Consider the following 16687-nt stretch of genomic DNA (forward strand, 5'->3'; position numbering starts at 1 on the left):
TCGAGTTCTCTAAACGAAAACCAACAAACATTACTGAAAGACGTTACGTAAAACCAAAACACACGGAACACATCATTTTCCAAAATCAGAATGCAAAGATGTCACATGCCTATCAATTGATCTGTATTTTTAACACAAACCCAATCAAAATCTTAACATGTATTTTGGGAGGAACTGACTAGGTATTCCTAATATTTAGAGGGAAATGTAAGGGCCAAGCATAAACCAGACAGATGTGAGAAACACGGAAGGTTGAGTCTATAATGTAACAAAACCGAAATGTTAAACCAGAGCAATTAAGACAAGATGGTACTCTACTAAAATAGGTAATTATACCAATGTGAACACAGAGACTCCAGAAGGGAGGCCATACAAAAATGGACACCAGATTAATGAGGAAGGGTGCTAGTGCAGAGCAATGAGGAAATTGCGGTCTTTGCAATAAACAGTACCAAGAAACTCGGATATCTACATGAGATGACAGGAGGCAATCAATACTATCAATCAAACATGAGAATCGGGGCACCGGGGTGGCTCAGGGGTTAAGCCTCTGCCTTCAGCTCAGGTCATGATTCCAGGGTCCTGGGATCGAGCCCCGAGTCGGGCTCTCTGCTCAGTAGGAAGCCTGCTTCCTCCTCTCTCTCTCTGCCTGCCTCTCTGCCTACTTGTGATCTCTGTCTGTCAAATAAATAAATAAAATCTTTAAAAAAAAAAACCAAACATGAGAATCTGTTCCAAAGAAATTCTGCTTCTAAATGTCAAAGTCAAAACTAAAAGCCCTAAAAGATACTATAGAATATTTTCATCACTTTTTGGTAGGGAAGGATTTCTTCCCCACCAAACCTAACAAGACTCCTCCCTCTCCACAAACAAAAACTTAAAAAACAAAACAAAAATCCCCAACTAACCATAAATGAAAAGACTAATAAGGTAGACTTCATCAAAATTAACAATCTCTCTTCAACATAGCACACCAGGGAGGAAAAACTACTCGTAACATTTAACTAATAGGAAATTCCCGGGCAGAGTACATAAAGGCCGATAGACTGTTTTTTGTTTTTTGTTTTTTTTTTAAGATTTTATTTATTTGAAAGAGAGAGAATGAGAGTGAGTGAGCATGAGGGGGGAAGGTCAGAGGGAGCAGAAGCAGACCCCTTGCTGAGCAGAGAGCCCGATGTGGGACTCAACCCTGTGACTCCAGGATCATGACTTGAACTGAAGGCGGTCGCCCAACCAACGAAGCCACCCAAGTGCCCTCTGTTGCTTATTCTTAACAGTAATTTTATTTGTAAGTAGTTTATTCCTTCTAATGCTATTGTAATAGAATTTTTTTTCTTAATTTCACTTTCAGACCATTACTCTTTATTCCCTTCCCGTTTCATCCTGTGGAGCACTCCTCTAGTTTGTCTAAACTAGGTACCTCCAATCACTGGGTGCTTTTTATTTTCCCCCCAGACAGCGAGCCACACCGCGGCAGACACCTGTGCTTCCTTAACATGATACACCCCGGGGTGGTGTGCAACTGCCTCTCGGTTCCCACCATTCAGGATATCTGGCTGGTGTCTGACACAGGGCTAGTACGAGTAGCGCAGGCAATTAGCACTCCCATTCAGGCTTTTGTGTAAACTTGTATTAATATTTTTTGTGATAAAAGATCCAAGAGTTCCACTGCTGGGTCATACAGTAACTGCATTTTTAATTTTTCAGGAGACGATCTAATGATCTTCCAGAGTAAGTGTCACCGTTGATGCTCCCACTAGAAACACATGAGCGACCCACCTCCCTCACATCAGTGCCAGCACGTGGCACTGTCACCAGTCTTCACTGAGGCCCCTCTGCTCCTCGTGCACCGGCCGTCACGCTTCAGTCTGCGTTCACGGAGCACTAATGGCACGGAACATCTTCTCATGTGTTTATTCTCCGTCTGTGATCTTCTTTGGAGAAATGTCTCTTATATCTTCCGTTCATTTTCTTCTTTTTTTTTTTTTTAAGATTTTATTTATTATTTATTTGACAGAGAGAGATCCCAGTAGACAGAGGCAGGGAGAGGCAGAGAGAGAGAGAGAGAGGGAAGCAGGCTCCCTGCCGAGCAGAGAGCCTGATGCGGGACTTGATCCCAGGACTCTGAGATCATGACCTGAGCCGAAGGCAGCGGCTTAACCCACTGAGCCACCCAGGCGCCCTCTTCCATTCATTTTCTAATTTGATTTTTCCTCACTGTTGTGTTTGTACATATTCCAGATATAAAAATCTTTGTCCACTATATGGTTTACAGCCCGTGTTCTCATCGTATCTTTCATAAGCACAAATCTTTTTTCTTTTAATGAGATGCAATTATCAGGTTTTTTTCTTTTGCGCATTGTGCTTTTGGTGCTTAAGAACTATTTTCCTGCCCTAGATTCTGATTATTTTCTCCTACATTTTTTTCTAAGTTTTAAACTTTCACAATCTTCACTTAAATCCATGACCTATTTTTTTCTTAAATTTTGTTAGTTAACATATAGTGCAATGCTGGCTTCAGGAGCAGAATTCGGCTATTCATCACTTACACTCAACACACAGTGCTCATCACAAGTGCCTCCTTAATGCCCAGCCCCCACCTAGCCCATCCCCCACCCACCTCCCTCCATGGACCTTTAGTTTGTTCTTTATTGTTAAGAGTCACTTATGGTGGGCGCCCAGGTGGCTCAGTCAGTAAAGTGTCTGCCTTTGGCTCAGGTCACAATCCCAGGGTCCTAGGACTGAGCCCTACCTCGGGCTCCTTGCTCAGCAGGGAGTCTGCTTCTCCCTCTCCCTCTGTCCTCCTCGTGCTCACTCCTAATAAATAAACAAATAAAATCTTTAAAAAAAAAAGTCACTTATGGCCTGTTTCCCTGTCTCCTTTCCCTCCTTCCCCCGTTCCCATATAGTCATCTGTTTCTTCAACGCCACATGAGATCACCTGGTGTTTTTTTGTCCGAGAGCCTAGATGTCCGTGGTCTGGTGAATAACCACACAGGGTGTGTTTGTGTGTTTGTGTGCGCGCGCACACAGAGGAATGTTACTCAGCCATCAAGAAGAATGAAATCTTGCCATCTGCAACAACGTGGATGGAGCCAGAGGGTATCGTGCCATGTGCAATAAGTCAGAGAAAAACTCCATCATCCATTCTGATTTAACATCTATACAAAGCGTACATTTAAATTGGGTTCACGTTCTTAACCCATGGATGTCCGCTAGCTCCAGGCTCATTTGCTGAAAAGCGAGCCTTTCTCCATTTTAACTGCTTTTGCACTTTGTCAAAAATCACTTGAGCATCTGGGTGGTGTCTATTTCTGGGTTCTCCGCAATGTTCCACTGATTTCTGTTTCTACCCCTCTTACACACTGTGTTGATAAACATAGCAAGGTAGTGTGCCTTAACATCAGGAAGTGATCCTTCTCACTTCTCTCTCCTTGTCAAGGCTGTTTTAACCATTTTAGCTTTGACAAATTAGTTTTAGAATAAGCTTATTTTGTCTAAAAAAATGAAAACAAAAAACAAAACCTCGCTGAGATTTTAATGTTAATTGTAGTAAACCTATATTCAGTTTTAGGAAAACTGGAATTTTCCAATCCAAGACCAGAGTGTCTTCGATTACTTTCATGAACCCACTGTTATCTTCAGCACACCTAAGATTTGGTTTTCATAGTAGTGACTGCAGGAGGACTTCATTTCTAATTTCCGTTTCCACATGCTGGAAACGGGATTGGTATCTAAGTGGTGTCTTACAATTTGCCCCTTCGCTGAACCTACTCCTTACCGTTAGTTCCAGGGTTTTCATCGGTTCCTTGGGGTTGTCTATACACACAATCATGTTGTCTGCAAATGGGGACACTTTTATTTCTTCCTTTCCAATCCGAATTCCTTTAATTTCCTTTACTTGCCTTATTCTATGTAGCTGGTAATGTTAGCTAAGTACGAGTGGTAACAGCAGACACAACAGGCATCCCTGACTGACTCCCAATCTGAAAGGAGAGGCATTCAGAATCTCACCATTTAGTATGATGTTGGCTGTGTTTTTACAGATGCCTTTTAAATGTAATTAAGGTAACTACCACCTACTCCAAACGGTGGAGAATTTTTATTGAGAATGGGTGTCGGATGTAGTCACACGTGGACACGATCACATAATTTTCTTTTAACCTGTCCGGAGTGGGTTACACGGGGCGACGTCAGCTGGACTGGCCTTAAGCATCTGGAATAAGCTCCACTTCATGACGCAGGATTTCCTCTGTGAATTGCTGATATCAACCAGCCATTATTTTCTTAAAGAATTTTCGTGTCTGTATTCACAAGGGGTATTTGTTTTCTCTTGTGCTTTCTCTTGTGCTGGTATGAGGATGGCGACGGGACTCCTAACACAAGCTGCACAGCGTTCCCTCCTCCACTATTTCCTGGAAACTGCTGTATAAAAATGATGCTAAGTCTTCTTTAAAAGTCTCAAAAGAATTCTTCAATAAAAACATCTGGACCTAGATATTTCCTTCTTGGAGACTTTAAATTGCGAATTCCATTTCCTTACTGTTTGTAGACCCATTCCTATGATGCGTTTCATTCTGACCGAGTGTGGATGGTTTGTGGTGTGGGAAGGATGGATCCGCCTCGTCGAAGCTGGCGTGTCGCCTGGAGGGAAGCTACTGCGGGCGTTGACTGGGGGCATCACTCTGCAGTGACCCTTTCAATGGCTCCGGACCAGCAGTAACGTCCCCTCTGTCATTCCTGAGGTGGGTGGTTGCTTTTGCTCTCACTGGTTTACTATCTCGTCTTCCTATTTTCAGTTATCGTTGATCTCCCGGGATATTTATTTCCTTCCTTCTGCGCGCATTGGTTTAGTTCTGGTCGTCTTCCAGTTTCCTGAGCTAGGAAGTCAGACTACTAACTTGAGATCTTTACTTCTTGGGAATGCTGGCACTAACTACTACGGAACTCCCTGTCCGCACTGCTGTACGTGTATCCCTTGTACTCTAGTTTCATTTCCATGCAGTTCTATTTTGTCTTCTAGATACTTATTCCATAACTAGAGTATACTGCTTGCTTTTCACATATTTTAGAGTTCTCCTGTTGTTGTGCTGTTATTAATTTCTAGTTTGACTCAACTGTGATGAAACAACCCAGTGTAAAATTCAAATTGTTTTCAAATTTTTGAGGTTTGTTTTATGGCTACGCTTTATCTTGGTGCATGTTCTATGGACACTTGAAATAAATGTGTGCTCTCCCCTGTTTGGGAGGGTGGTCTGTACACGTCGGTCAGCTCTTGCTGGCTGATTCAGGGCGGATCTTCTGTGCCGCTGTTGATTTCCTGCCCAGCACTTCTACCCAATGCTCAGAGACGGGGTGAAGTTTTCATTTGTTGTTGTGGATTTGTCTATTTCTTTCGTTCAGCTCCAAGACTTTTTGATTTCGTGAATTTTGTGATTCCATTACCCGGTGAGTGCAAATTTACGGTTATTTTGTCTTCCTGATGTGTAACCCTAATTATCATTATGAGATGTGCCTCTTTCTCTCTAGTCATTTTCTTTACTCTGAGCCCTGTGTCTCTGGATATTAATACAGGTCCTCCTACTTCTGATCAATTCTTTGTGGTGTAACTTTTCCATCCTGTTACTTTCTTTCATCCTACCTGTGTCACTGGATTTAAATTGCCTAGGAAGGGCTGGGTCTCGCTTCCTTATCCGCTCTGCCCACCTCAGGGTTGGTACATCTAGACTGTTCATCGTGAAAGTCATTAGAGTCTACATGACACATCAGAGTCTAGGTCTGCATTTTATTATTTGTTTTCTGTTGGTTGCCTGTGGTATTCATTCTTCCGTTTCACACTTCCTGCTTTCTTGCAAGTCACCTGAACCCTTTCCAGGACTCCATCTTAGTACCTCAGACTGTATTTCTCTGCATTTTTTGTAGTGTTTGTTCTGGGTATTAAAATATACGTGGTAATACTTACTCATTAAATGGCTTAAAATATTTATTAAATTGGGGCGCCTGGGTGGCTCAGTGGGTTAAAGCCTCTGCCTTCAGCTCAGGTCATGATCCCAGGGTCCTGGGATCGAGCCCCGCATCGGGCTCTCTGCTTAGCAGGGAGCCTGCTTCCTCCTCTCTCTGCCTGCCTCTCTGCCTACTTGTGATCTCTGTCTGTCAAATAAATAAATAAAAATCTTTAAAAATATATATATATATATTTATTAAATTGCATTACCTCAAAAAAACAGGATAAAGAAAATGTCTTTCGAATTCAGCTGTTAAAAAAGATTTTCAGGCTGAGAAATGATGGAGGACTCTCCCGCGTCACATACGATCCTGCTCTGCACGTGTCCGCGGGATCCTCCTCAGACACCGGACTTCAGAGCCGATGTCAGGACCCAGACAATCGGTGACCTGGGCAACCTTCAACTTCTTAGTCTCCTGTTCCAAACAGTCACCCTACTTGACACATTCCTCAAGTAATAATATTTAAGTTGACATGTTTGTTTAAAATTTTAGGTATGTTTTCGGAGGGTTCTCTGTTAAGCCAGGAAACAATCTTCGGTTTTCCTTCCTCACCCTGTGCGTGCGATCTAATCTTGACCCTGCGCGGTTCTACTCTACCATGTTCCAAGTGCACGTCAAAGAGCTGCTTCTCCATGGGAGAGCGTGAGGGTGGACAACGAGGAGTTTAAACCCAGATCCATCTAACATGAAGCCCACATTCCGCTCTCTCCCACTGTCCCAGGCCGCTGCCTCCTGTGAGCTGTACGGCACCTCAACACCCACAATACCGGTCTGAATTTGGTCAGCACATTGTAAATGCCCCCACAGTGGCGATCAGTACACTAATTTCAATTTCACAGTCAGATACAGAATTAGAAGGGCTACTCTCCAACATAAGGTCCGCCATGGAAATATCCAAACATTAATTTCTGAGGAGGAGTATGGTCAAGCAACAGAGAAACTGCTTTTCTGGTTAGTGTTAAGTGTTTCCAGGATCCTTAGTTAAAACGGAAAAGGCCAAAGCCATTTGCTACTGTATCTCTGCTCTTTCATTATGATGGTTATGTCAGTCAGTAACTCGTTTCACTACAAAACCCACAAAATTGGTTCAACAAATATTAATCCACTACTAAAAATATATCACTTTATATAATAATTACTAGATATTATATCTCAGATTCCTAAATATTTATGTTTCTTAGGTAACCAAAATATGTGGAAAATTTTTATATGAAAATGAGTGTAAAACTGGAAATATAAAAAAACTAAAGCAGGGACACCTGGGTGGCTCAGTTGGTTAAGCGGCTTCGGCTCAGGTCGTGATTTCAGGGTCCTGGGATCAAGTCCCACATCGGGCTCCTTGCTCGGCAGGAAGCCTGCTTCTACCTCTGCCTCTGCCTGCCTCTCTGTCTGCCTGTGCTCGCTCTCTTACGATCTCTCTCTCTCTGACAAATAAATAAATAAAATCTTTCCAAAAAACAAACAAACAAAAACTAAAGCAGGTACAGGGGCCGCCCCTATCTTTTAGTGTCCAACAACATTCCCTAAAGGTTAGTGAAAATATTTCAGAAGTCCTTCCTCTAGCTCTGCTACCAAATCTGTCAGCGTCAGTGCCGGGCAGGGACTGCACACACGCTCGTACACGGCACTGATCCCGTGTGGGAGGCCTATTCACACTGCGCTACCCAAGGAGCACAGAAGCGACAGACAGACACACAGCTACACCACGTTCAAGTAAAACATTTATGTGGCAGTCTGCAAGGGCCCATGGGACTCAGCGACCTCTCACAGGTGGACAGCACACCTGCGAGGCCAGAGGGAAGCGCAAGGGAATGCCCAGACATGGGTCTAGAAGTCTTTCTTTCACATCCATCTATAGGACTGGAGAGAGGAGCTCTTAAAACATGGCCAAGAAGGGCTCCTGTGTGACTCAGTAAAGATGGGAGGACTGAAGGGCACAGCACTCTGTCAACCCGGGCAGCAAAGGGAAGGAGAGGGTACGTAAGCAGGAGAGCAAAGGAAATGAGACGGAAGAGTGAGAAGGCCAAACAGCACTCCCTGATCCACAACAAGAGACTCTGTCCAGTCTTCAAACCCCACCATCAACACCAGAACGCCTCTTCCAAGGGAAGTAAGAGGAGATGGGTGTCACCGCTGACACCAGGTCCCGGCCCGCGAGTCCATGCTGCCGGCACTCCCACCTTCTCCTGGCGGGCCACTGGGACCTGCCGTGGGGAGTGCCCCTGCCCCCCTACCGTGGACGGGAATGAGGGACGCCTCCAGCTAAAAGCTCGTGGAACTGAGGCCCTGAACCTGCCGACAGCCCGAGTGAGCTGGAGGTGAGGGCCACCGGCCGACCACAGCCCTGAGAGGGAGCCGCAGCGAGGACCCACACCAATCTACGGCCCGATTCCTGATCAGAGAAGCTGGGAGGCGCTACCCAGTGGGGTCTGACTCCACGCGGCTCGGTGGTCTCTCTGGTCAACACGACCGTCCAGAAACACTCAGAGATGGACACGTGAGGGCACTCCCGAGCATATACAATCACCGCGGAACAGACACCGCCTGAAAAGCTAACCACGGATCAAAAGCTCCTAACTTAGTGTCCACATCACCGAAGGCTGTAACATGAGCTGCAAATCATTATGTTCAATTTTGTCCCATTTTATAAAATCACACACACATACCCAAAACATTCTCAGCATACAGATTACTGTAGCAACACAAAGCCCACTTCAGTCTTGAGGAGAAAGACCCTGTACCAAATATCTCCACGGGGCAGCTCAGGCTGGCTACCTGGCTTGTGTCCGAGATGGCACCGAGGGCTCAAACTATTCTTCTAAGAGGACTATTACAACTCCTCAAACAAGAGTTGTTTTTTTTTTTTTTTAAGTTGTTCTAGAGCCTTAAAAACAGAAAAAAAGGAAAAAAGAGAAAGAAAAACCAGAGGCTGTCCATCATGCCATTTCCCAGGGTGGTCAGTGCGTGCAGAAGCTCTCCCACCACAGCAGGCAGCCCACCCAGGCACCCCCCAGGGCACCCAGTAACATCCAAGTCGGACACTGAGGGGTTTTCTTTTTGGCCTTTTCCTACAATGACCTAATAAGCTTTTTCTAATAGTCTCTTACTTCCACGGACCTTTCCTTCTTGAAGTTTCTACATCCCAAGAATAATACCCAATTACTATGTATAGCGTATCTGTGCAATAAAGAGATAAAGGTCTTAGGAAATGAAACATATTCTAATATTCTAAATAGGTTCTAGCTAATTATAATTCTTTAGTCAAATGAAATTATTCTGAAAATGCAATATTACGCAGTTAACACATCTTATTTTAGATAAAATACAATTTCACCTGCACACACTGAGATGTACTAAAGTAAAACAGACTACAGAAAAATCTAGATTTTTCTTCATATTATATCTTATACAAAGAAGTTAAGATTTAAAATAACTGTCTCAAACAATTTCCTTTGGATTCAAAGTTACTGCAATCAAGCTAAATGTTAATCACTGACATAGACAGGTCTAAAATATATTAAAAATGCATCAACCTTTTCCACTATGATGAGGTCTCCAACTTGTATGTCTGAACTCTTAACTTGCACTTTACCTTAAAAAAAAAAGAAGAAGTATAATCAACTCGAGGAAGCAGTAACACACCAGAGTTAAAGTTTCAATTGACGTTTAAGTGACACTTAAATAACTTTCGGGGATGGTGGGGGGAACACCAGGAATTGATCTGTACTTAAACTTTCAAAATAAATTTATTTCACATACACACAGTCACTAAAAATTAACCCCCCTTAGTCAGCTCCCAAATACAAACAGTAAACTGAACCCCAGTAAAAGACATGGGGTCTGGGGGAGGGCTCCAACCAGAAGGTTCTTCCAAATCTGCCATTCTTTCAGGTGTGGTCCAGCAATGACGATCAGAAACGGCACTTAAAGACGATGTAATGAGTGAATAACATGAAGACGTAAAACCCTTGCATTAACGCTGTGAACGGCACCGACTGACACATAACTGACAGAAGTAAAGGACATGACACACAAGTCACCGCGTGCTGGCAGCTTTGCAGATGGCTCATACTGGTAACTGATGCGGGCAGGGCCGAAAGCTTCATGGAGAAGTGACTCTCCCACACGAAACAGTGGTAAATTCTTAGATTATCTACATAGTACCTATATATCTATATATTATCTATAATATCTAGTACAATAATCATCTATAAAACTAAACAGATAAACGCTATATAACGTTAACAGCATACAGGTGGATGAACTGTGATACACGTAATTTGAGACCCCATCCTACATAAGTAACAAAACTTACTTAAGTTCTCTCTCTCCCTGGGACTCCGGGCCCTGCCCCGTCCCCACAAATCTCCCTTTTAGAACTGGCAACAGCCTTGTGGATCTCTTTTTACCTTTTTGTGGCTCTTTTAACATGGGAAAAGACTATGTCTTTACATTCAATTTACTCTGAAAGCTAACAGAACAAAAGGTTAAGTTCACATCACATTATCAGTGAGCAAAGCTACTCACTGATCTCACACTCGCTGAGTATTACTCTGCAGATTCCTGTCTTATCACTTAATTTTATTTTCTCTCCTGCTACCCAATCCACTTTTCCTTCCTTCTGCTTTTCTGTACTCTCTGTAATGGACCCATTCAAAAAGGAGAGGCAGAGACTTACTTACAATGACATGTTTCAGGAAGACAGGTGACGGTAAAACACAGTGCAGAAAGGTCTCATGCTAAGAATATGAACAAAACAGGAGAAGGCTACCGCGTTAAATCAGTATGGCAATCTGCCTCATACGCCTGCTCAAAGTACACATTTCTAAATTGTGAAGAATTGGTCAAACTGCTTAATGGCTCTTGGTTCTCTAACAATTTGAATTCATCTGTGTGGGGGACTCCTTGTACTTCCTTTACAGCCGTGGTCACACGAACTCACCGACTTCTCTTCCTTCACGAGCAGTCCGGGCATTAGACAGAGAAGCTGTAGGAACACTAGCTGCTTCCCGGGCATCTTCCCCACCTCCCGCCCCCAGTGACAGCCCAGCACCATGACCCTCTGCCCAATGTGAACAGCTCATACCCACATGAACGGACTGATTACTGGCCACCCTTTGTGAACTGAGCTGACAGCTGACCTTAGTAACATAACTACTATCAGAGCTGGGGGACTGGTTCGCGCCCCCTGCCCCCAGCTCCTTAGGCCTATTTCTACAGCCAAGAGTTATTTATTTATTTGTTTGTTTATTTATTTTTTAAATTCTTTAAATTAACATATAATGTATTATTAGCCCCAGGGGTACAGGCCTGTGAATCGCCAGGTTTACACACTTCACAGCACTCACCACAGCACATGGTGCAACCACCAGAAAACAGCATGGACGTTCCTCAAAAAGTTGAAAATAGGGCTACCTTACGACCCAGGCATTCACACTACTGGGTATTTACCCAAAAGATACAAACGTAGGGATCCGAAGGGGCACGTGCACCCGAATGTTTATAGCAGCAATGTCCACAAGAGCCAAACTATGGAAAGAGCCTAGATGTCCATCGACAGATGAATGGATAAAGCAGATGTGGTCTATATACACAATGGAATACTATGCAGCCATCAAAAGAAATGAAATCTTGCCATTTTTGACGACGTGGATGGAACCAGAGGGTATTATGCTGAGTGAAATCAGTCAGTCGGAGAAAGACAACCATCATATGATCTCCCTGATATGAAGAAGTTGAGATGCAACGTGGGGGGTCTGGGGGGTAGGAAAGGAATAAATGAAACAAGATGGGATCGGGAGGGAGACAAACCATAAGAGTCTCTTATCTCACAAAACAAACTGAGGGTTGCTGGGGTGAGGGGGGTCAGGAGAGGGTGGTTGGGTTATGGACATTGGGGGACTGTTAACGAAAGAAAATCCCTAGATTTTACACGTCAGAGCACAAAGAAAAGACAGAACTGCCACCTGCTATCACAACCCAAAAGAGCCATCAACAACGCAGTGTTTTTGAAATGGGCGTTTAAAACTTAGTAATTTCAGAGCTATACTTGAAAGAAGCAAGTTCTAAATACAGTAACAATGTATAGGCCAGTACTTAGACCTAAGGACAGTTGTTCTTAAAAACACTGTATTCGATTTATCTCGAGTATAAGCTCTGGCCTTTCCTTTCTGATGAAATGGTTAACAGTGAATGTTACCAAGTAAGGTTACGAGCCATCTTCCCCTCTCTCCCAACTACTGCCATGAAACCTTTCCCTTAAGCCCTCCTCCCGGCAACAGTGTTCCTGCCTCCTACGTGCAGCAGCTTTCGTGTGTCTCACAGAAGCAAAGCATCCCTCCGGCTTGTGGCATGAACCAAGTTTCACGTGCTCCTTTGAAAGATCACGAACTAACTCAAAAGGACTACTTATTCTTACTCCAAAGCTTCTTAAACATAGACCTGCCCACCAATCCCAGTGCTACTCATTTTTTACCTGAATAAAGATAATATTCTACAAACTGGCCTCCATTACTATCAACTCCCTAATTCAATATGGACTGCAAACGAATTGGCTGGCCAAACTAAGGAGTAGGTTTATCTCCATCCAAAAAATCTCCATTATTTGACAATTACTTAGAAGATAATTCAGATTTATATCAGTATACACACGTTTCTCACGACTCATCTCAAATTAATTTTCTGGGTTTCAAACGGTCTACATGTGCTTTCAGTATGGTGTCCTACAACTCTCTGGGGCCCAAGCTCTCTGCACTTGCTGTTTCTTTTGACTGGGAGCCCTCCCTTCACCGTTCTCCTTAGTTCCAAGCAAACAGAGCCTCCCAAAGCCTTCAGGGCCCCACATGAGCACCAGCGGTATGCACGGGCACCTCTCTACAATGAGCTTATCTGTGACGAACAAACACCACTGCAGCTACTAAGCCCAGACCCTGTGACAGCTTCAAAGCATAACTGAAACATACTCTATGACATTTAGTTTGTTTTTCGCAAATGCATCAAACAAACTGACCCCATTTCAAACAAGAGATGCTTATGACCAACCTATTCTTACTCAGCTGAACGGGTCCAATGTCATCATGGACTAACGGGAAAGCAGCTAGATAAGCCACCCTGAACTAGGCACAGACAATGGATGACAACGTATTAACTACTTCTTTTCCAACAAAACACACACAGGTAATGAGTGGGAAATAAGTACGCAGCTTTTTTTTTTTTTTAAGATTTTATTTATTTATTTGACAGACAAAAATCACAACTAGGCAGAGCAGCAGGCTGAGAGGAGGAAGTGGGCTCTCTCCTGAGCAGAGAGCCTGATGCGGAGCTCAATCCCAGGACCCCGGGATTATGATCCAAGCCGAAGGCAGAGGATTTAACCCACTGAGCCACCCAGGCACCCCAATTAAGCAGCTTTTTAAAAAAGGAACTGATCACATGTAAGTGCACCCTAGGAGGCCACCAGCAGATGACATATGCAGTTTCCCGAGCGGACCGCTGCACACACCAGCAGGCTGCTCGGCTGGTCTCTGCTGTTCGGGTGGGACCAGCAAGCCCGGCTGTCGGGTAGAAGCCTAATTTAATGTGGATTATGAAGCAAAGTGGGTAGCTGGGAAATGCAATTAATACACTTATTTACATATATAGGTAAACCATATTTTAAAAGAGACCCATGCTCTGAAAAGAAATACTACTGAGAGAAATTTTAAGACTTAAATAAAGGGAAAGATCTACCTCATTCATGGGTCAGAAGGTTTAGTATTAGTAAGATGTTAATTCTATAGGTTCAATGCAATCCCAATCAAAATCCCAAGCAGACACTTCTACAGAAAATGACAAGCTAATTGTAAAAGTCGTATCAAAATACACAGGACCTAGACCAGACCCTGAAAATGAGAAACAAGTTGAAAGGAAAACACTACCTGATTTTGAGAATTATTATAAAGAAACAGTAATTAAAAAAGAATGGTATTAGCATAAAGAGAGAAACAGGTAAGTGGAGCAGAAAAGTCCAGAACTAAACCAACACATAGAAGACCACTGATTTTCTTCTAAAAGATTTTATTTAATTATTTGAGAGACAGAGAGAGAGCACAAGCAGGGGGAGCCGCAGAGGGAGAGGGAGAAGCAGGGAACCCGATGCGGGACTCGATCCCAGGACCCTGAGATCATGACCTGAGTTGAAGGAAGATGCTTAACTGACTGAGCCACCCAGGAGCCCAAAAGACAACTGATTTTTGACAAACTGTAACGTAACGCCATGTGAAAAAGATCGCTCTTCCGGAACATGGTGCCAGACGCATCTGGATATCCACCTGCCAAAGAAGTACTTACATGCACACCTGGTACTGGTACAAAACTTCACTCAAAATGGATATACACGCAAACCCTCAAACCAAAGAACTTCTAGAAGAAGAAACATAGGAGAAACATAGCAGAAAATCTCTGGGAACACAAACTGGGCCAAGAGCTCTTCGGTGGGAAAGCCAGAGCACAATCCCAAAGGAAAACACTGACCAATGAGACCTCATCCGCTGGAACATCAGAGGGGCTGGGAACTCGCCACGGTGCGGGACCAAGGAACCAGCGGCGGACCCAGAGCTGCAGTCAGGTGCAGGAGGCAAAGACGGAAGGGCGCCCTGCACGGGGGAAGCGGCCCCAGGCCGCGGCCGGAAAACCACCGGCAGGTGACGTGTCTGCCGAGGAAGAACGCGCTCTGCGGTAGAGGCCGAAGGCCCTGGAGGAACCCGAGGGCCAGAGACACGGCGGAAAAGGCAAGGGTACGGATACAAACAGACGGAGAATCGGGACCACGACGGGCAGCTGTGCAGCCCGACGCTGTCCCCGGGAAGGGACGGAAACGAAGACAGGCCTGAGAGACGCGTCCTGGAGCACCCAGGCCACGACTCCGCTCAGGCTGGGAAGCCCGTTCTGACTTCTGCGGAAGGCGGGCGGGGGATGGAGGCACACGCTCTCCCTGCCCCGACAAAGGCCGGGCACAGAAGTGGGAACGAAGCGGGCAAGGCCCTGCGGGCAGCAACCCTGCCCCGCAGGGAGCCGTCGGAGCGTGGAGAGGGAGGTCGGAGGGAGGTCGGAGGGGGGTCGGAGGGAGGTCAGAGGGAGGTCGGAGGTCAGAGGTCGGTCGGAGGGGGGTCGGAGGGAGGATGGAGGGAGGTCGGAGGGGGGTCGGAGGGAGGATGGAGGGAGGTCGGAGGGGGGTAGGAGAGAGGATGGAGGGAGGTCGGAGGGGGGTCGGAGGGAGGATGGAGGGAGGTCGGACGGGGGTCGGAGGGAGGATGGAGGGAGGTCGGAGGGGGGTAGGAGAGAGGATGGAGGGAGGTCGGAGGGGGGTCGGAGGGAGGATGGAGGGAGGTCGGACGGGGGTCGGAGGGAGGATGGAGGGAGGTCGGAGGGGGGTCGGAGGGGGGTCGGAGGGAGGTCGGAGGGAGGATGGAGGGAGGTCGGAGGGAGGTCGGAGGGAGGATGGAGGGAGGTCGGAGGGGGGTCGGAGGGGGGTCGGAGGGAGGTCGGAGGGAGGATGGAGGAAGGTCGGAGGGAGGATGGAGGGAGGTCGGAGGAAGGTCGGAGGGAGGATGGAGGGAGGTCGGAGGAAGGTCGGAGGGAGGATGGAGGGAGGTCGGAGGGGGGTTGGAGGGGGGTCGGAGGGAGGATGGAGGGAGGTCGGAGGGGGGTCGGAGAGAGGATGGAGGGAGGTCGGAGGGAGGATGGAGGGAGGTCAGAGGGAGGTCGGAGGTCGGAGGTCGGTCGGAGGGGGGTCGGAGAGAGGATGGAGGGAGGTCGGAGGGGGGTCGGAGGGAGGATGGAGGGAGGTCGGAGGGGGGTCGGAGGGAGGATGGAGGGAGGTCGGAGGGGGATCGGAGGGAGGTCGGAGGGGGGTCGGAGGGAGGATGGAGGGAGGTCGGAGGGGGGTCGGAGAGAGGATGGAGGGAGGTCAGAGGGGGGTCGGAGGGAGGATGGAGGGAGGTCGGAGGGGGGTCGGAGGGAGGATGGAGGGGGATCGGAGGGAGGTCGGAGGGGGGTCGGAGGGAGGTCGGAGGGGGGTCGGAGGGAGGATGGAGGGAGGTCGGACGGGGGTCGGAGGGGGGTCGGAGGGAGGATGGAGGGAGGTCGGAGGGAGGTCGGAGGGAGGATGGAGGGAGGTCGGAGGGAGGATGGAGGGAGGTCGGAGGGGGGTCGGAGGGAGGATGGAGGGAGGTCGGAGGGGGGTCGGAGGGAGGATGGAGGGAGGTCGGAGGGGGGTCGGAGGGAGGATGGAGGGAGGTCGGAGAGGGGTCGGAGGGAGGATGGAGGGAGGTCGGAGGGGGGTCGGAGGGGGGTCGGAGGGGGGTCGGAGGGAGGATGGAGGGAGGTCGGAGGGAGGATGGAGGGAGGTCGGAGGGGGGTCGGAGGGAGGATGGAGGGAGGTCGAGGGGGGTCGGAGGGAGGATGGAGGGAGGTCGGAGGGGGGTCGGAGGGAGGATGGAGGGAGGTCGGAGGGGGGTCGGAGGGAGGATGGAGGGAGGTCGGAGGGAGGATGGAGGGAGGTCGGAGGGGGGTCGGAGGGGGGTCGGAGGGAGGTCGGAGGGAGGATGGAGGGAGGTCGGAGGGAGGATGGAGGGAGGTCGGAGGGGGGTCGGAGGGAGGATGGAGGGAGGTCGGAGGGGGGTCGGAGAGAGGATGGAGGGAG

The 16687-nt window shown here is 47.1% G+C and overlaps 1 protein-coding gene across 3 annotated transcripts in view; it reads right to left on the bottom strand.

Annotated features, from left to right (window-relative positions):
• The window catches only part of ATP9B (ATPase phospholipid transporting 9B (putative)), a 235012-nt gene that overhangs the window by 164778 nt on the left and 53547 nt on the right, over positions 1-16687 (bottom strand). For 2 of the 3 annotated variants that reach the window (XM_080821146.1, XM_080821145.1), the window contains exon 6: positions 9540-9598. The exons of the other annotated variant lie outside the window; for it this stretch is intronic. In XM_080821146.1, coding sequence (XP_080677272.1) covers positions 9540-9598 — 59 coding nt within the window. The remainder of the gene's footprint in view (positions 1-9539; positions 9599-16687) is intronic. 3 annotated transcript variants of the gene reach the window in all.

The sequence above is a fragment of the Martes martes genome, assembly GCF_963455335.1.
Source record: "Martes martes genome assembly, chromosome: 13".
Taxonomy (NCBI): domain Eukaryota; kingdom Metazoa; phylum Chordata; class Mammalia; order Carnivora; family Mustelidae; genus Martes; species Martes martes.